The 21,031-nt window shown below is 39.0% G+C and overlaps 1 protein-coding gene across 1 annotated transcript; it reads left to right on the forward strand.

Annotated features, from left to right (window-relative positions):
• The first annotated feature begins 442 nt into the window (after positions 1-442).
• On the forward strand, positions 443-19,215 carry LOC100147926 (NACHT, LRR and PYD domains-containing protein 3). Its single transcript, XM_017355344.4, has 11 exons — positions 443-484; positions 4,740-4,851; positions 5,162-5,269; positions 6,855-6,962; positions 7,921-8,005; positions 9,898-10,093; positions 10,575-12,351; positions 13,378-13,551; positions 14,449-14,622; positions 17,353-17,399; positions 17,820-19,215. Exons 2-11 carry the CDS (start codon positions 4,808-4,810, stop codon positions 18,347-18,349), a joined length of 3,243 nt encoding a protein of 1,080 aa, XP_017210833.2. The 5' UTR covers positions 443-484; positions 4,740-4,807; the 3' UTR covers positions 18,350-19,215.
• The last annotated feature ends 1,816 nt before the right edge of the window (positions 19,216-21,031 follow it).

Here is a 21,031-nt window from a genome sequence, read left to right on the forward strand (position 1 = left end):
ATTCACTGGGCTCAACTAATTTTGTGTCTAACAGTAATATTCTGTGCTAGTTTTAGCATCCTGATCATGTTGAGTTGCTTGTTATATCAGTTCCAGTACTGACTGATCTGTTGGTCTTATTGTAAAGTGTCCAATAGAATATATGAACTAACACAGAGATCTGTAAGTGCTGTATTCATATATAGACCCATAATGTTATTTATATTCTTATTTTATAGCTCCAATACTCATTTGTTTTCTTAAAACTTTCTCGAAATCTTCCTTTAACACACTCGTGCTCAGAGAAGCTGCACAGAAATCTTCAGCTCCAGTGGTTTGTGTTGTCTCGAGGACACGCCCACAGTCAGGAGAATCTCATGAATATTCATGTCAGTGGAGCCAGTAAAATTTCAGGATATACCTGTAAATCACACAGGTGTGTTTTAGTGAAGTAAAAGAGATCAGATCGTGTTCCTGCTGCACAAGAGCGTCTGTACTTCTGCATGTGAGTTTAACACTTCTACATTAGGCTGATTTGTGGAGATGATGAAGGGTTTATATGTGTATAAGCGTGATTTATAGCACTGTCTGCTCCTGAAGCTTAAAGCCTCAAACCAAACACGGTCATTTCAACAATATAATGGGTTATTTTTATCTCTTGAAAGTGTTTGTACTCTTCTATATCAGGTTGACTCGATAATTTCACATCATTCAGCACAAAATAAACTTTAAACAGTCACGAAGTCGAAAGTGAAAGAGCTTCCGGTAACAGGTAGAATGCGGATAATACTTTTCAAATTGTAGCTTTCTAAAAAGCAGGGTTTGACAATAAAGATAGCCCAGTATGCATATGTGATCTTAGAATCGAGAAGCAGCAGCAGGACTGATAAAAACAACTGTCTTCACGCGAGCAAAAGAAAGATCACTCGCGCGCACAGGTCATGTGATGCGAGCGGCTGTTTACAAAGCGTGCGCGCTCCCGTTTTCTTCCGCGAAGCGACCGTGCCTGGAAACTCACCTGGCGCGATCTGCTCTCTTTAAATTCGACTGGACAAAAGGTGATGCTTGTGAATCTGCAGACCTGCTGATTTCAAGAGCTCCAGATTTAAAATAAATGTATTGTTGTAAGCAGCAGCGGCGCCGGTTATTGCTTTCTCTTTTCTTTCCCCATTCTTTAAACAGATTATTAACAGGTCTAATGTTAACGGGATCCTATTATCACACGGTATGCTTTTCATGAGCTTTCTTTTGCTGATTGTTATTTTTGTTAATATGGTTTAATTGTGTGTGTGTGTATATATAATAAGATTGCTTTAATTGTAGATTAACTCGCTGTTTGGTTAACTGGTGATCTGTGAGCTTTAGCCAGGACAATTAAAGAAAAGTTTTGTTCAATAAAAAGAGCATGTATACACCTATATTTAGCTTGTTTTGACACATTATTTTTAATTTGTGGCTGAGAAATAATTATTTATTTTTGTTGTGGTCAGAGATAGATTTTGATAAATGCTTAATTTTGAGTCCTGTAAAGTCACGTATAATAAAAACTAATTGCAGTGCTACACAGGGCCGCAGTGGGACTCCTTTACAGCCCTGGAGTTTCAAGCCTTAGACCGGCCCACCTCAGTTCACGACTGACTATATTAAAATCAGGTCATTTCCAGTTCAGTTTCTAATGACACGATCACGTCTTTTACAAGCACACAGCTGCTTTTAAGATTAAAGGGGAGCTGAATCTCCAACACTATTCTTTACAACAGCATAACGTCCTTTCCTGCAATATCTGAATATATATTCTGTGCTGAACTCTTTATAGATATCCAGTCCTTTATAACGGTGCTCACACAAAAAATAAAATATGTACACCTATATAAGTAACCCAAACAGTATTACATGTCTTAGCACTAAAAATGAAAATAAATGACTCGGGTGAGGTTTGAACTCCGGTCAACGGCGTCATAATGAAATGTGCTGACCACTGGACCACAATGGCTTCAGCATTTACTCTCCTATTTAGATTTCTGATCAAGGTATGTCAGATTTATTTCAGTTTTTCTCCTTTGGTTTGGCTCATTTCCTAAAACAGGAATTACATTCTCTAAACAACACGGACAAACCTCCAAACCACTTGGCAATTGTTCACAACAGAGCTGAATTTCTCATTAATTTCATCAAATTGCAACTGTCTAAGTTCATCTTTGCACATGATTAAGTACAGATAGCCGACATTTAGCACAGTTTCCAAGTGAATAGATCTAGTTGATCTAAACTGATTGGTAATTCTCAGTCTAATGGTCTTTCTCTCCAAATGTGTCAGCGTTATTTCATTGTATAAGGCATCACATGCACAATAGTCTGTTCAATTGTCCAAATCAGTCAAGACCATAACACCATGAACACCATACAGTAGGTGAATGCTCGGAGCATTTGATGACAGTTTATTACAGCTCTCTACTCTTTTTGCTCTGATATATGGAAGATACTTGTGTGGTTGATCATTACAATAAAAAAGGAGTGAGCGTTTCCCTGGCAGTATGAGTGCAATGTGTGACATCAAACCTTGGAGGCTATTCGTACCCTAAAATCCTATTTCTTTTTTCAGTTTTATACATTGTCGGCTGGACAAAAACAGTACAGTGAGCATTGTCAGTGAAGGACTGGGTTGAGACTGTGGGGTGGACAAGAGGGATGTTTTAGTGGTGCTTTGCCATGATGACCAAACATCTGAACATTCTGACTTGCAGTGCTCACACAATGCTGAAGGGACGAAGCGTTTTGGGGCTTGGACTGTTTAAATGAGAAGATCATTTAGTTTTGACACATGAGTGAACTGTTTTGGGAAAGATATAGGGCTTTATTTTGACGGCCCATGCGCAGAGCGCAAAACGCTGGGCGCAAACGCTTTCAGGGCATGTCAGAACGCATTTTTGCCTATTTACGGATGGGAAAACCTGCTTTGCGTCAAGGCGCATGGGCTAAAAGGGTTGAGTTTATTTTCTTAATGAGTTATAGGTGTGTTTTGAGAATAAACCAATTAGAGTCTCATCTCCCATTCCCTTTAAGAGCCAGCTGCGTCGCGCCAAGAGCACATTCGCTATTTACAGGACACAAAGTAAGTCTAAGTGGAAAAAGTTTTTTAACAGAAAACTGTTAAACAGAGCATCTACTGCATGAGAATGAGAGTTAAATGATCTACTTTCACTTTAGCTCTTGGATAGGGAAACCTTTATGCACAGACATCAATTAGCCTATAAATAATCAATTTCGTTTGTTAAGCGCAAAGATTTATTTTAAAACTATTTCTAAATTCAGTTCTAATTTCTAGCAAATGAATAAATGAACATTAATGCCCAAGTGTGGTCAAAATACTCAGTTATTTCCAAATACACCTGCCATGCTCCATATGGTCTAAAACCTAACAGGTGGGCAAATCTAAGCTTGTTTTTAATAAAACAAATATAAATATGGATATAATAAGTAATACTGCTAATAATAATAACATTATACAAAAGCAAATTGTTATGAATGAACTGAAAAAGCCTCCCGAGATGAAGAAGACATAAAAGCAGTGGTTTTTCATATTTTTGTAGGCTAGAAAATAATATGTTTTTTAATATTTTAATCCTTAATATTTATATCCTATATCTATTTTTATTATATCCTATATATATCCTTAATATTAATTTTTTTTCATATGTAAAAATATTTGCCTATTGCTCTCTTGTGCGTATTAAGCAGTGCGTAAGCGAGGTGCAACTCTGCGCCGGAGTTTAGACCGGGTTAGTTTTGGTCTAATGAAAAATCTATTATAGTTTCTCAAAATAGCAATGCACCAGCTGTCCACCTCAGAACCCCTCTCTTTTTATACCAGAACGCCTATGAGCGCACAAATGAGCGCTAATGCATTTGCTATTTAAACAGCGTATGATAGGGCCCTTAAGCTTTTGTAAGTAAGCTGTAGTGTTTTGCCAAATGAGTTTTGGGAATGTCATTTCTGTTTCAAGAAAAGAGTCAAACCAATGGAGAAACACTGTAATCTAGTGAATCAGCAGATCTTCATTGAGCAGCTGTAATATTCATTAATAATAATTATTCAAAGTCTTTCACTAAGGTGCCGCTGTTTGGGGTCAAATGATGTTACGTCATTAACCTGCAGGCTGCATTTTACCCATGGAGGTGCGAGAAAATACATAAAAAGAGCAGAGCTGCAGCAAAATAATGAATAAAAAGAGTGAGGCTGTGCTCAAACAAATAAACAAATGAAAAAAAAGTGCGACTGCTGACAGTTCAAGCAGCTAGAGACACCGGCCCTCAGGGCCAAAAAACATACCGGCCCACCGGGAATTCTCCCGATTAGCCAATCCGGGCCTGGTGCTACACTACAACCCATTTGCTCACGCACATCAAGCAAGGTCAAACACAACACAGAGAACAGTAAAATGCATGAGGACATTACACAAAATCTAGATAAAGTCATTTTAGCATGTCAAAGTCAGATTTATGCATATAAAATATATTCTCCAACAAAATCATGGCTAGTGAACATGGTGAATAGCTAGTAATGTTGGAGATCTACTAGCCAAAGTGGCTGGTGATGAAAACAGTTATTGTCAAGCCCTGTGTGTGTGTATATATATATTTCTGCATGTGAATGCTGTGGCATGACTATCGGGTGTGTTTGAGTGCGGTGTTGTTAGTGAAGTGAGCATTGATTGCTATAAAGTGTGCTGTTCTTCATCTCAGTATATTGTCATCTCCAGGTGATGGTCAGCGGCTGATTGTTTCCTGAAAGCTCTGCTAATGTCTGCATTGGTGTTTTAGCTGCAGTATGGCAGAGGAGCGAGTAAAGGACTCTCTCTCAGAGAAACACAGGTATTGACTCTGTTTTTACACCATTATTTCAACACTTTCTCTGAAGAACAAAGACCAACAACAATGCACTTATTTGTGTTGCTATTGCCTGATCAAATGATGGACAAAGCTTCAGTTTACAGCTTCAGCAAATGTGTTTAGATCATTCTAGATTACAGACAGCTTGATCTGGTGACCTGATCAGACAGACCTTCAGTCAACTATTAGTGCTGAATTAAACTGAACAAACTCATATTTGTCTGATAAACTCTTGTAAAGGAGACTGAAGTTTGTCCTGCAGTTTATTCCTCTGGTGTGTTTGTGTGTTCAGTGTGAGATCAGGATCATGTGTGTCCAGCTCTCTGTCTCTGAAGAGTGACCGGTCAAAAGATGATTATCCACCAAACTTTAGTGAAAAAACACCATCATCTGCACAAAGGTATGTTGTGTTGTACATTATTGTTCACTCATGGACTGTTTCAGGATTTGTTAGAACATTTTATTATATTTACACAACACTTTAAAGGCTCAATAAGAAACACAAGAGCAGTGTTATATCATTTTCAGACTCTTCTGAATGTATCCATACTCCTGATAAGGACAAATATCTGACCATAACACATTTATCTGCTGTTTATGACTTTAAATAATGCATCTGAAAACACTCTGGTAGTAAAATATGCTCTTTGTCATATAAAGTTATGAGTCACAAGCCAGAGGATTGATGTTCAGCATCTATTAAATAAAAATCCCAAAGGCAAGGTGAAGATCAGAGCGAACACAGAATAATCCAAGGAACAAGATGGCAGACATGGTAAAACTATAATCCCCAGAACAGAGAGACAGAGATGCAAACACAACGGGCCTCATTTATTAATGCAATGTAGAAACGAGCGCAGATATGAGCATAAACATCAATCCATGACCATGTTCATGTGTGATTAATGAAACATTCTCATACAGACGAGCTAATCATACAGAATGAAAGCTGTTGTCATTTCACTATCACACTCTTAACTGTCTGACATATACACATGTACACTATTATTATTATCTGTTAGACACTTTTAAAGTGTTTAATGATTAATGTTCAATATTGGGTGTGTTAGCCTAATGAAAGTGATCTTACACCAAACTCCCCGTTATTACGCATTAAGAATTCAGACGCCCCTGGGCATAGTGTCTTGTAGGCCCTTAACTGGACCCGCATGCCTATAATTGAATAAAAAAACTTTATTAATATAATATTTTAAAATGAATTAATCTATAATGTATTGTCCACATGTTTAAAATTAAATGTTAATTAAAGGGGGCAACACAAAGGCTCCAAAAATACAAATTTATTAAATTAAAAAGGCTGACAGAATGCGTGTAAGGTTTCGAGCCACACGGCTCTTCATCAGCCGTGTGGCTCGAAACCTTATGCATCTCACCAAGTCATCAACGCAGTATCTCACACTGGCAGGTCTGCTTTGCCCTCGGAAAGCACAAGCAGTCATGAATAATTAAGAAGCCGGCTCTTCTCATAGCATAAGAAAACTCCGCTATGAATAATAATGAGAAACCATCTGCATCTTTGCAGTTTTGCTCTCCATCACCAATTTTGATCCGCCCCAAAAATCCTTTTAAACCCAGAAGCTGAAATTAGCTAACAAAAGCTCAAAATTATCCAGTTTTCCCACAATTAAAGCTGACAGGTGCTAACACTGTCTTAACTGATGCTCAACACACACATCTGTTAACATCTCAAAAAAAGTACTCGAGGACTTCGTGAACCTTTAACTACACTGAACACTTAAATTAATCTAACAAACATTCAGTTAGTACAGGACGAGGCAATACAAGTGAAGAATAAAGGTATAGCACTAGCAAATAATTAATTATTCATAATTCTCTATGAGCTAATTGTGTTACAAAGAGGAAATGAAATCCAGGAAGATAAAACCATGTGCCCTGTAGTGTTCATAAGAGAGACTGCAGCAGGCTGTGACGCTCCTTTCCCTCTGGTGTGTTTGTGTCTTCAGTGTGAGATCAGGATCATGTGTGTCCAGCTCTGTGTCTCTGAAGAGTGACCGGTCAAAACAAGGTTATCCACCAGACCTCAGAGAGGAAACACCATCATCTGTCAGAAGGTATTGTGTTTTACATAATTGCTCACACATGGACTGTTTTGAACGTTATTTGAACATTCTAATAAAGAAAGCCATTCCTGAACCACTTTAGTGTCTCATTAAAACATTTACAGACTCCTGGTGGCAGATTTAGTTTCAGTTTCTAATCCTGTGACTATTTTTAGTAAATCATAATTTTTATATTTCCAGGTCAATTTAATGTGCATATATATGGATTATTCACTTCAATTCAAGTTCTTCATCATCGTTTCCTCACTTGTAGAATATAAAAGATGTTTATAGCCAAAAGTAAAGTTTAGTAAATGTGTCTGAATACAGATTTGAAAAATAATTATAGCTGTTGCTGCTTTAAAGTTTTGTGTAATAATAAACTGTTAATCAAATATATTTCTGTCTACAGCTACTTTCTGAAGTCTTTCAGTTGCTGATTTCAATAGTGACGTGTGTTTTGTGTGTGATTTTTCATCTAGATTTAATACGTGACGCAGCAGTGGCACTACAGAATGTTCTTTATTTTCAGCATTTGCAAGATATATGTCTGTATTTGGAGGCAGCACATTAACTTAGTGGTTAGCACTGTGGCCTCACAGCAAGCAGGTCGCTGGTTTAAGCCCTGGCTGGGTCATTTGGTGTTTCTGTGTGGAGTTTGCATGTTCTCCCCGTGTTAGCGTGGGCTTCCTCCAGGTGCTCTGGTTTCCCCCACAAGTCCATGCACATGTGCTGTAGGGAAATTGATCAACTACATTGGCATTAGTGTATGAGTGTGTGTGAATGAGTGTGTATGGGTGTTTGAAGGGCATCCGCTGTGTAAAACATATGCTGGAATAGTTGGTGGTTCATTCTGCTGTGGCATTCCTGATAAAAAAGGAACTAAACTGAAGGAAAATGAATGAATGAATGAATATCTGTATGTGCTTGCCTGTAAATGTATGATTACAGTAGTTTTATCTGTTAACAGTGTTGAATATGAGGCAGCAGATTTAGGAGACGAGACTCACAGGAGACACAAGAGCTTCACAGACAATCTCCAGTCGATCTTCCAGGTAGGAAAAACTCGTTTTGAGTCATAAAATCACTGAAATAACTCCATGAAACACAGAAATATTTGTTCACAAGACTTTTGAGAACTGGATCTTGTAACCTGCATGAACTTGGCCTCCCACCTAACTAAAATGTCTGCATAAATAATCTTAATCTAAAGAAGTCCTAATAGGTCATGCAATAAACATATTTTCTCTCTTTTTTCTTTTTTGCATTCTAGTTATTCCAACTTTTATTTATGTTTTATTTATTTATTTATTATTATTATTATTATTATTATTATTATGTCTTTCTGGAATGATCTAATGTTTCTGCTTCCTCTAAGATGTTGCCCCAGACATTCATACCGTATCTTCATATCACATTATCTGCAGGGATTGACTTTTGAAAGTAATAGTAAATCTCTTGCAGAAAGGAAACATTAAAGCATAAGCAGATATTCCTCATTCTTCATAATCACATTCATTCATGCAGCAGCTTATTTTGAGCCATACAGAACTGTGCTTTAAAATGGTGAAAGTTGAGGGAATATTATTGTAAACATTGTGATATAATATTATACATGAATATAAACATGCATGTACATTAGTCATGAGTAGGGCTGGACAATACATCGAATATTAGCGATAATATTGGAATAATTTTGACGACCATGAAAATTTTTTAAATATCATGCATATTGAATATTTTAATATTAACCTCCCCTTAAGCGGTACCGTGTGCGCAAGAGACGTGAGGTGAGAGAGGGTCTTATTTAACACATTTCTGAAATGCAGACTGGAGCAACAAACAGCACAGTAGAAGCAGACGGGAGGAGATGATGAATTTGTCCCCAATAGAAACACACTCTGTAATTTCAGGATGGTCACAAAACACTCTTAAAATACTCGTCATGTGATTAGCCGGCTGATGAGCTCAGAGTTCTGCTTTGCACTCTTTTCATACAGATTTCTAAAATAAAGAGCATTTGTTTTCTAAATGAGTTTGCTCCTGAAGATTCAGCTGTTTTCTCTGACATGTTTGCCAGTCATGTTGACAGAAGACACAGAAAGAGAAACGACTCCCTGTCAGTTTCACTCATTTTACAATAACTTGTAGTTTAGTTGTAATCATGAATGTACACAACTAAAAGTGATAACCTTTACTGTTCACATCTGTGTTTGTCCCATCAACATGATCAAAATGAGTATTTTAGCTATTTTATGGAGATTGACATCATATATCTGGTGTACATTACTCTCTAATAAATCAACAGACCAGAGTCAATTTCTCCATATATCAGTGTAATAGACGTCTAAACACAGATGGCTTGGTTAAAACAGGACTACATTGTGTGTAGGACTAGTCTCTTAAACATTTTACTCAAAGAATGTGATGTGTTTTGATGTGATTTTTGTCTTTTGTAGCTGAGAGAAATCTGAAATCATTCAGCAGTAGTGATGGGTAAAGGGGCTCACACACCGGATGCGCCTCTCGGCACCACACAGCACAGCACCGCCACACACAGATTTCTATTAGGGTGCCTAGCTCTGACTCAGGACAATTAATATTTCGGTTGCACCCTCTGAATAGTTTTATTTTAAATAACATGTGAATGTGTGCGCCTGGTGTGTGATACTTCCAGCTGTTTGTGCTGTGTCGCAGCACTGAGTGGGGCATCTGGTGTGTGACTCCCTTATGTGTAATGTGCTCAAAACCTGCTTGGATGTACTTTAACTGTGTGTTTATCTGAAAATAACCTTTGAATGTTCATCAGCTAATCAGAATCAAGCATTTAACAGACTCATAGTATACTGTTTTATAATGTATTTTCATTTATTGACTAGGTTGTGGATGACTGTGTGTGAATGAATGTTTTGGTTAAATGTTGTTCTTCTCTTTTCTTCACTCATAGAATCTTGAGAGTAAAATGATCAGATTTTTGAAGAATGAACTGGAGAAATTTAAGAAAATCTTACAAGAAGAAAACAGAGAAGAGTTTGTAAAGGAGTTTAATGAGAACAGAAGCATTATCACAGAGGCAGCTCTTGATCTCACACTCTTCTTCCTGAGAGAGATGAAGCAAGATCAAGCTGCTGATACTCTCCAGGGTAAGATACTCATGGCTAGACCCACACGAAACCTGCAGATTTCCACAGAGTTTTAGCCCATCATTGAGTCTATTTAATTACTTGTGTAGATGTGTGTACATTTATATTCGTTCAGTTTTTATTTAATTTCAGTGATATTGTTAACTAATATAAAAAGTTTCATATGATTTATTTACAGTGCAGTTTGTAAAGTCATATTTTCTGTCCTTTAGTAGATCTGTTATATAAGAGTCTTGTGCTTTACCAATTAAGTGGATCTAATTGGATTTGTATTGTAAATATTAAATATTATTATTTAATAATTTTAAAAGTTTTTTTCATATATTAAGTTTTTAGTTATGATTCTACACAATTCTCCTCAGAAATAGCAAAAAAAAAAAGTCTGAAAGTTCTGTCTGGCCCTACTCATGGCGATCTGTCAGACTGTCACTTACAAATAAGTCAAGACTAAATCTCTCTGTTTCTTTGCTCCTGTGTTTAGGCGAGCTGTTCTTCATTAATCAGCTTAAATGTAGCCTAAAGAAGAAATATCAAAGTGTGTTTGAAGGAATTGCTCAGCAAGGAGACTCCACACTTCTGAATAACATCTACACAGATCTCTATATCACTCAGGGTGCGAGTGAACAGGTCAACACTGAACATGAGATCAGACAGATTGAAGCTGCTTCCAGACGTCATCAGTCACTAGAGATACAGGTTGAATGCAAACATTTGTTTGAAGCAGCTGAACAAGACGAGCAGATCAGAACTGTCCTGACAAAAGGAGTTGCCGGCATCGGGAAATCAGTCTCTGTGCAAAAGTTTGTTCTGGATTGGGCTGAAGGGAAAGAAAATCAAGACATCAGCTTCATATTTCCTCTTCCATTCAGAGAAATAAACTTAAAGGAGAAAGAAAGACAAAGTTTAAAAGACCTCATAACTCAGTTTTTCTCAGAGACTAAAGGACTGAACCTTACAAGAAGCACACGATTCAAAGTCCTGTTCATCCTTGATGGATTAGATGAATATCGTCTTCCTCTGAACTTTGCTGGTAATGAGACGTGTCGTGATGTATCTTCAGCAGTCTCTCTGGATGTTCTCCTGACAAACCTCATCAAGGGAAATCTGCTTCCTTCTGCTCTCATCTGGATCACCAGCAGACCAGCAGCTGCCAGTAAGATTCCTGCTGACTGTATCGACCGGCTGACAGAGATACGAGGATTCAATGATGCCCAAAAGGAGGAGTACTTCAGAAAGAGACTCACAGATCAGAATCAGGCCAAAGAAATCATTGATCACATTAAACAGTCAAAGAGTCTCTTTATTATGTGCCACATCCCAGTCTTCTGCTGGATTTCAGCCACTGTTCTCCAGAACATACTGAAACTGAAACACAGGACTCATGCTGAAACACTGCAGGAATCTCCCAAGACTCTGACACAGATGTACACACACTTTCTCCGCTTTCAGATCCAGCAGAGCAGAAGAAAGTATGATGGAGAAAACACAGCAGATGTTTCCTGGGATCCAAACCTCATCCTTTCACTGGGGAAACTGGCCTTCCAGCAGCTGGAAAGAAACAATTTGATCTTCTATGAGAGCGATCTGAAAGACTGTGGCATTGACGTCTATAAGGCATCGGTGTACTCAGGCATGTGTACCCAGATCTTGAAGGAGGAGACGGGAATCATTCTTGGTACCCTGTACTGCTTTCTTCACTTGAGCATTCAGGAGTTCATTGCAGCCCTTTATCAACATCTGATTCTAAACAGAGACAAGAAGCGTGGATTGTTTTTACAGATAAGCAGAAATAAAGGCAAGATTGATTTCCTGAAGGCTGCAGTGGACAAGGCTCTGGAAAGTGAGAATGGACATCTGGACCTTTACCTTCGCTTCCTTCTCAGTCTGTCACTCCAGTCCAATCGACAACTCTTACGAGGCCTGTTGACACAGCAGGATGACAGAGACCAGAGCAAAGAGGAAATAATTGCCTACATCAAGCAGAAACTTGAAGGGAATCTGTCTCCAGAGAGATCCATCAATCTGTTCTATTGTCTGAATGAACTGAATGACCAAACTCTGCTGAAAGAGATTCAGTCTCACCTCAGTAGTGGAAGTCTGTCATCTGCTCGCCTTTCACCTGCCCAGTGGTCTGCTCTGGTCTTTGTGTTGTTAACCTCAGAGGAGGAGCTGGAGGAGTTTGAGCTTCAGAAATTCCAGAGATCAGACGAGTGTCTCATCAGACTATCAGCAGTCATCAAAACCTCCAAAAGAGCTCTGTAAGTCAAAGTGCCATGTTTACTTGCAGCCTCGCGTTTGATTCATTCATAAAAGCAGAACACGCAAGATTCAGCATGTAAATTCACCAGTTACTCCCAGAATACATGCAAGTGAGTGTCTGGTGAACTTATAGAAGAGTAGATTTAACTTTATAGTTACTTTCACCATGTGTATCTGATATGAATAAAACACATCAGCAATTTATATTTGAATGGATTGTTAGACTTCCATAGACATTTTTGTGTGTTTCACAAACTCCGAATGTCTTGTTTTACTAGTGCTTGTTTGTATTTACATGTAAATGTTTATCTAAAACATAAAATAAGCATTAGGTGGTTAAAACGCTGCATAATTGTGATGATATGACGCGTCTTTCTCTGGCTCAGCACCAGTCAACACACCTGCTGTTGAACTCCCTTTCTCCTTATCTCTGCCTATGAGGCACTGAACTCTGGATCAGTTGATGAGAGAGACCGTGTTCACTCCGCGTGTTTTTTAATAATCAAACGTCCCCGTGTCGTGCGACACAACGAATCGATAATGAAATTCAATTATGAAATTCACTGCCAACGCTTTGAGTAATTGATTTTTATCAATTTAATTGATTCGTTGTTGCAGCTTTATTACAAATATCTGACATTTCCCGGAACAGGATACGGCAAGATCCTGCTCAAATTAAGCTCTGATTTTTATACATTTCTATATTTATAATGTCCCGCTGGGCAGCAACTTACACAACTTTTTTTAAAGTGTTGTGAATGAAGCGAGCTGGGTTGAATGTCAGCATGTGCCCAATAGCAAGGAGCCAGCCAGCAATCACAGAGGAAAACACTCCATGGCAACACTGCTGTAACTTTCACTCATTGGAAAATGTTTCTCTGCCTGCGTCATGTTTAGCTGATGTCCCGCCCCCGAGAGCCGTATACCCCACCGTGTTTGGTGGGCTCGTTCAGCTCCACACACAACACTGTAAAGTGCCGTACATATCAAACTCAACATCAATATTGTGTTTGTCCTCTACACAGGCTTCAGAGCTGTAATCTCACTGTTCTGTGCTGTGAGAGTTTGTCTTCAGTTCTACAATCCTCAAACTGTGTCCTGAGAGAGCTGGACCTGAGTAACAATGACCTGCAGGATTCAGGAGTGAAGATTCTCTCTGATGGACTGAAGAAACCAGAGTGTAAACTGGAGACACTGAGGTAAATGACTGTCCACTCAACCGAAACTACAAAAAGAGAGTTACATATTGGTTAAACAAATATAGAAGCCTCTTTCCCCACTCAGTGTGTCGGCAGATTGGCAGTGATTGTATTCATATCTATACAAGTCTGTGTGTAAAGGCAAATATATTCAAAAGCATTACTGAGTAAAATACAAATGCTGAATTATCTAATTCTTTTTCTGATAGACAGAAATATGACAGTAAAAGAGTTAATCGGTGTATTTATTGATTATTTAGATTAATTGCCTCTAAGTTCTGTACTCATATTTTATATGTTTATATATTTTTTGTTTATATTTGAATGTTTATGTTAATGTTTGTACAGTTTGCAGTTTTCCTGAAAACATATAAAAGTCTCATGACAATCTTATTATCTAAACTGAAGAAGTGTCTTGGCCTTGTTAACATTTGGTGGATTGACTACAGCTCTAATGACTGTCAGACAGGAGACAAAGACACCAAGAGATTGAGTTTGTGTGTGTTTAGTTTATTTACAATATTTTCCACAATATAATCTAAATATGATCTAAATATAATCTAAAGATAAATAATGAAATCAGCTCATTTTCAAATACACTTTATACTTCAAGATTTCCTTCTGTGGTCAAATGTGTCTTATTCCTCACAGCAGACTTTTCAGCTTCATGTGATGTCTTATGAACTATTTGTACACTTCTACAGATGATGTCGAGTCCTTGTTGAGTGTGTGAGTGTGTTTGCTGATGCGAGGGCTCGATCAATAAGGAGAGCTGATCAGGATGTGTGTGTTCATCACTGCTGTTGACATGAGCAGAAACAGCAGTCAGCATCTTCACAACACAAAGAGATGTGTGATTGTCCAACTGTGTGATGTGGACTATTGCTGTGTTTGTAGATTGTCTGGCTGTATGGTGACAGAGGAAGGCTGTGGTTTTCTGTCTTCAGCTCTGACTTCAAACCCCTCACACCTGAGAGAGCTGGATCTGAGCTACAATCATCCAGGAGATTCAGGAGTCAAGCTGCTCTCTGAACAACTGGAGGATCCAAACTACACACTGGACAAACTCAAGTATGTGGAGCAGCACTGCCTTTTTATTGTGAATACAGATACTTTGATACTTCACTGCTCTTCTAGTGTCCAGATATGAATCAAAGCTGTTAAATATGTCAGTGCACTGGGGCAGTTCTCACATTAAGCGTGATATTATATCTCATATTAACACTGTACAGTTTCAGCATTGTAGTTGAGCAGTGAAACTTGTTCTCTACATTTCTGCTGAAGAACTGTACAGTATCAGGTCAGAGATGTGTGTGTACTGTTCTCCAAATACGTCCTGTGTATACTTTAAAAGCAAGTTAAACTCTCCCTCATTAACTTCACAGACACAGAATGTCCTTTATCACACTTTAATAAGGGCGGAGTAAAACTATAAACAGGAAGAAAATAAACAACATAAATTTACATTCACAATGTGGACATAACAAAGATGTTTCTGGCAAATATCTCACATATCTTGTAATCTGGCTCTTTTCTGCTTCTAAACTAACATGAACACAAAATATCAGGCAATAAAAGTGATCAGCAGACAGTAGGGATGTAACGGTATTGTAAATACCGTCATACCGCAATATTAATTTTTTTCGATATTACCGAAGTCGCATGACTCGGTAAAACTATAGGTCTTCTGAGAAAATTTGCTCAGGCGAATGAAGCGAACGGGAGGTAACGAAAACTACAATTGCCATCAGCCCATGCTTGTCCATCATCCCTTGCGGTCTGTTGTTGCTACAGATCCAGTAATGCGGAAATGGAGTGTGCTGCTAGAAGCGGGGATGAAAAGAGCTGGAAACTCTAAAGCAGGTCGCACACCAGAAGCGCCGCTCGGCGCCGCGACACGGCGCGTACATGACAGATTAAAGTATCGCACACCAGAAGCGCACATTCGAATGATATTTAACATGAAACTAATCAGATGGCGCTCTGTGGCGCGGCTGAAAAATGAACTGCGTCCTGAGCCGTCGCCGGGCGCCGCCGACAGCCGCCGACTTGCGGCGCCGGTGTGTGTATCCTGATAGAAACCTATGTTTAGAATTCTAAAATACATGGCGCTGCCTGGCGCTGCGCGGCGCGCCGCCGAGCGTCGCTTCTGGTGTGCGACCTGCTTTACACGCACAGTTCAGTCCTGCATTTTCTCCGTGTAAGTTCAGACTTCGCAAGTTTGATCAAGGCTGCATCTCTTCTTCTCAGTTTGATATGGAAAAGCAGATTATACCGAGGAGACGGGTAAATCTTCAAAGGGAACAGTGTACTTTATAACTTCATTCACATCACCCTGGCTTCGTTGTTTCACTTTCTCAACAATAAAATGTAAACATGATTTAAGGAACTGCCTATTTTCATTTTAATATTAGCAACTTAGACAGCAGAAATGTTGAGGCGCCGTGCTGCATGAGCGTCATCTTCACTGTGTGCATATTTATAACAAAACGGAGCCGATAATAACTGCCTCCTTTCAATTTCAATGAAAATACGAAACACAGCCTCTCTTTTGTTGAGTATCAGTTTTAAGAATCGATAATGGCCATTTTAAAAGTATAACATACAATAAGTTTTTACATTATAGGAAATAAAGGCGATCAGTCAATATACAGAATGTACGTGGTTACATTAATCATTAACTTATCTTTGCGCTCAGCAAAAACACGTTACCTGAGAACAAGTAATAGATTCCAATGCCCAAAGTCAGGGAATATGTCGTTAGATAAAGGCAACAAGATAAATGAAATATCCCGTTTAATAAATATAGTGAGATTAGATCCAGCGGGAGATGCTTGATGAGAAGTCCGACTAGCAGAGCTCTCATCTGGGTAGATGGGCTGAGTGTGATTAAATGTTGAATGTGATGAGTTTTCAACAATACTAAATTGAAACTTTATTTTTTTACATGGTTTAATAGTTTTTTGTTATTAAAATTGAAGTTCCTGTTTCAAAGCTTACAGATAGATGGCTAATTTGTATGTCATTGACACTTTTGGCACTTTTTTGGAGTATTTTCATAAGTTTTGTTTTTCCTGTAAATGATTCAATAAATACCGTACCGTGACATTCATACCGAGGTATTACCGTACCGCGAAATTCTGATACCGTTACATCCCTAGCAGACAGTGATGCTGGTTCTGATATAGTCCAGTGACAATCACATGTTGAACAAACTCAAATAAAGCAAATGACAAAAAACTCCTAAACTAATCCTTTATAACTGAAGTATTATGAACAATAAACAGAACACAAACCCACGAAGCTTCCAAAGGGCGAGGAGGACTGCAGATTGGTCTGGATTCACTGCTCTCCAACAACAAATGTTTGGAGATGATGAAGAGGCATTTGACAGAAGATGAAGATCTCCATCATATTTCAAGTCATTTAACACTGAATTCTGCTTTATTATTGTGCTGCGCTTTTGTCAATTGATCATTGAATGAATCCTTCAGTCTTTATATCTGTCTGTTTCTGTGTTTCCATTCTGTTTTCTGTTTCCACATCTGATCTAAAAGCTCTGTGTGTCATTCAGAAGCTGATTTGACAGCTCCACACACACTCATGTTGTTTTACTGCAGTTATTAATGCACTGAGATCAGCAAATCACAATCCAGCATTCAGCACACACTCCACATGTCTTATTGTGTGTGTGTGTGTTTGCGTGTGCGTGCGTGCGTGCGTGTGTGTGTGTTTGCGTGTGTGTGTGTGTTAAGCTGATGTTTGTGTACTGACTGAATGTCCATCTGTGTGTGTTTACAGTCTGGATCATGGAGGAGAGAAGAGGATTACAGCAGGACCATGCAAATGTAGGACTACACACACACACACACACACACTCTCTCAAACACACACACGCATGCACACACTCACACAATCAGACACACACTCACTCTCACACACACATGCACTCTCACACACATGCTCACGCGCACGCACACACACACCCTCTCTCACACACAGACACACACTCACTCTCTCACACACACACACACTTCCTCTCTCTCACGCTCACACACACAGCAGTGAACACATGCACACACACACACACACACACCCTCTCTCTCTCACACACACACACAAATGCGCACACACACAAATGCGCACACACACTCTCTCTCACACACACACACTCTCTCTCTCGCTCTCTCACACACACTCATGCACACACACACACACGCACACACACACACAGCTGTGGTTGTAAATGTGTGTGTTCTTGTGTTCAGGGGTCTGTTTCCTCACTCTGGATCCAAACACAGCACACACTCTACTCATTCTGTCTGAGGAGAACAGAGAGGTGAAGCGTGTGTGGGGGAATCAGCCGTATCCTGATCATCCAGACAGATTTGATTGTTATCCTCAGGTGTTGTGCAGAGAGAGTGTGTGTGGACGCTGTTACTGGGAGATTGACTGGAGTGGAGATGCTGGTGTGGATATATCAGTGTCATATAAGAGCATCAGGAGGAAGGGAGATGGTGTTGAGTGTGTGTTTGGAGGTAATGCTCAGTCCTGGAGTTTGTTCTGTGATTCCTCCAGATTCATATTCAGTCACAATAACACACACACTGATCTCCCAGTGAAGGCGCTCAGCAGGAGAATAGGAGTGTTTGTGGATCACAGTGCAGGAACTCTGATCTTCTACAACATCTATAGAGACACAATGAGCCTCATCCACTCAGTCCAGACCACATTCACTGAGCCGCTCTATCCTGGGTTTAGGCTTTATTATCCTGGATCATCAGTGAAACTGAGCTGAAGACTGACGAGAGATTTACCCAGAATCCTCTGCAGGAGCAGTCAACAGCAGTGTGTGTGTGTGTGTGTGTGTGTGTGTGTGTGTGTGTGTGAGAGAGAGAGAGAGTGTGTGCGCGTGCGTGTGTGTGTGCGTGCATGTGTTCACTCCTCTGTGTACATGTGTGCATGTGTAGTGTGAGAGTGTCTATGTTTGTGTGTGTGAGAGAGAAAGTCTGTGTGTGTGTGTGTGTGCGCGTGTGTGTGCATGTGCGGGTGTGTGTGTGTGCGCCTGTGTGCATGTGCGTGTGCGCGCGTGTGTGCGTGTGCATGTGCTTGTGTGTGTGTGTGTGTGCGTGTGTGCGTGCGTGCGTGTGTGTGTGTGAGAGAGAGAGAGTGTGTGTGTGTGTGCGCGTGTGTGTCTGTGTGTGTGTGTTTGAGAGGGAGGGGTGTGTGTGTGTGTGCATGTGTGCGTGTACATGTGTGTGTGTGTGTGTGCGTGTGTGAGTGTGTGTGCGTGCGCGTGTGTGTGTGTGTGCGTCCGTGCGTGTGTGCATGTGTGAGTGTGTGTGTGTGAGTGTGCGTGCGTGCACGTGTGTGCATGTGTGTGTGTGTGTCTCAGTCTTCATCAGTGTCATCATTGATGTTTATGAAGTGTCCTCCAGGATGCTGCTGTGTTCAGATCAGCTCATTCTTGTCTACAGATTGATCTTCTTCATTGTTTCTCTGTTGTTTGAGCACAAATAATAAAAGTCAATGTCAAATCCACTGCTGATATTAGAATGTGATGATGAACATGGACATGTCTGAATCCTGTCTGAATCTCTGTCAAATCTTGAATCAACTGTAGAGAAATCCAGCAGCTCAATGAATAAAGGAGAAATGAAGTGTGACATTTGTTTCTGCTCTTCTGATCTTCTTCTTCTTCATGATTTGACTTGAACTGAACAATAAAAACACATTTATTCCAGTATTTATTGATCTGTTCACGTTAGTTGATGACAGTAAAGTTGTTCTCTGTTAGTTCTTGTTGACTCTCAGTGCATTAACTGATGTTCACCAGCACAACTGTGCATTAATAATGCTTAAGTAAATGTCTGATCACTCTCATTCATCAGGAGTCAGTAACTAGGATTCATAAATGCTCTACAAGATTCATTTACTGTTCTGAATTAACATTAACGACAGCTTAATGTAGAGTTTGATCATCATAAGACACACAAATACACCAACAGTAGAGTTAAATCTCCATCACAGGTTGAGTTTTCTCCATCACTAACACACACTTGATCACACTATTACTTTCAGATTCTGATGAGTGTTTCAGCAGTTTTTCTTCTATAACCAAGACCACACACACACACACACACGCATATTATTCACAATTATTTACTCAAGTGAAGCCTTGACAGTATTAATAGTGTAGAGTTATGACTTGTTGCCTCTCAGAATACTGAAGATTGAGTGTGATTGAGCATTTTAAAACAAGTTATTAGAGCTGAAATATAGTCTTAAACACACAAGACTGCTGCTCTTAAACTGTCTCTGATTGTAATTAAGCTAAATGTGCAGGTAAATTTGGAGCTTTAAGCTTCATTAAGTAAAACAAGACTTAAACAATCTTAAAAACAATGCTAATAATCTCCCACATTCTGCTCCTGTATAATCATGGGCGTAAATCTGATTTAACAGTAGGGGCGGACAATAAATATAAAATTTATTTCGAGCATTTTTTTGAAGAGGGACACAAATAATACAGCCGAATTGTACTAATAAAGATGTGTTCCCACAGTTAAAAATGGTTTCATCATAATTATTAGTATAGCATGGAGACTACGTCATTATGATTATTGTCAAAGTTTTCTCAGGTTCAACGACAGCAAATTTTTCTTCAATACTATTTATTTGTTTGTTGTGTTGTTTACAGTCAACAGTCTGACTCCTGAAGCAGAATAAATACAGGAAAAGACATTTCCCATACTCATAATAACTAACTTTAAAACGTTAAAATAGCCGATCATATTGTAAATCAGTGAGCCTGTGAAATCTGCTAAACAGCTACAACTCAGAAAACAAAAAAAATTGTTCACCCCCCAAAAGAATTGTCATCATCCCCTCAATAAAGCTCAACACCCTTACCTGACACTGTACATCTGACTGACCCTGCTCTGCCGGCTCCTCAATCATCTCTTTCTCCTTCGCCTGTGATTGATAATGTGTCATTAGTATTTTCAGAAGCACTCATTCTGAAAGCCAGTGTGATTAATATGTGAAGTTTTTGTACTTGGCGTTTAGCTGCACTGAAAATGATCTTATGTCTATTTTCTCTGTCAATTTGTCCAATACATGACACTGCCAGGCAAGTTTATTTATACTGTAGCACATTTTATACAGCATGGCAATTCATAGTGCTGTACATACAGAATGCAAAACGATCATAAAAATAATCACAACAACAAAAACAAAGAATTAAAAAGGTTAACATTTTAATTTCAAATTAATTGAGTCACTTAAAACAGAATAGAAACTGATGATACAAAAATACAGTGGGGTTACTGTGCACAGTGCTCATTTAGCAAATACACAACTAAACAATATGCTAATTGTGGTCGTTAGTGTTAAGTTAACATTATGCCACGTCGTCACAAAATAAAAAATGCATGGGAAACGGCTTTAGCGTTAGCAACAAGCTAACTTAACGCTAATA

This window comes from Danio rerio, chromosome 4 (genome assembly GCF_049306965.1).
Source record: "Danio rerio strain Tuebingen ecotype United States chromosome 4, GRCz12tu, whole genome shotgun sequence".
Classification (NCBI taxonomy): Eukaryota; Metazoa; Chordata; class Actinopteri; order Cypriniformes; family Danionidae; genus Danio; species Danio rerio.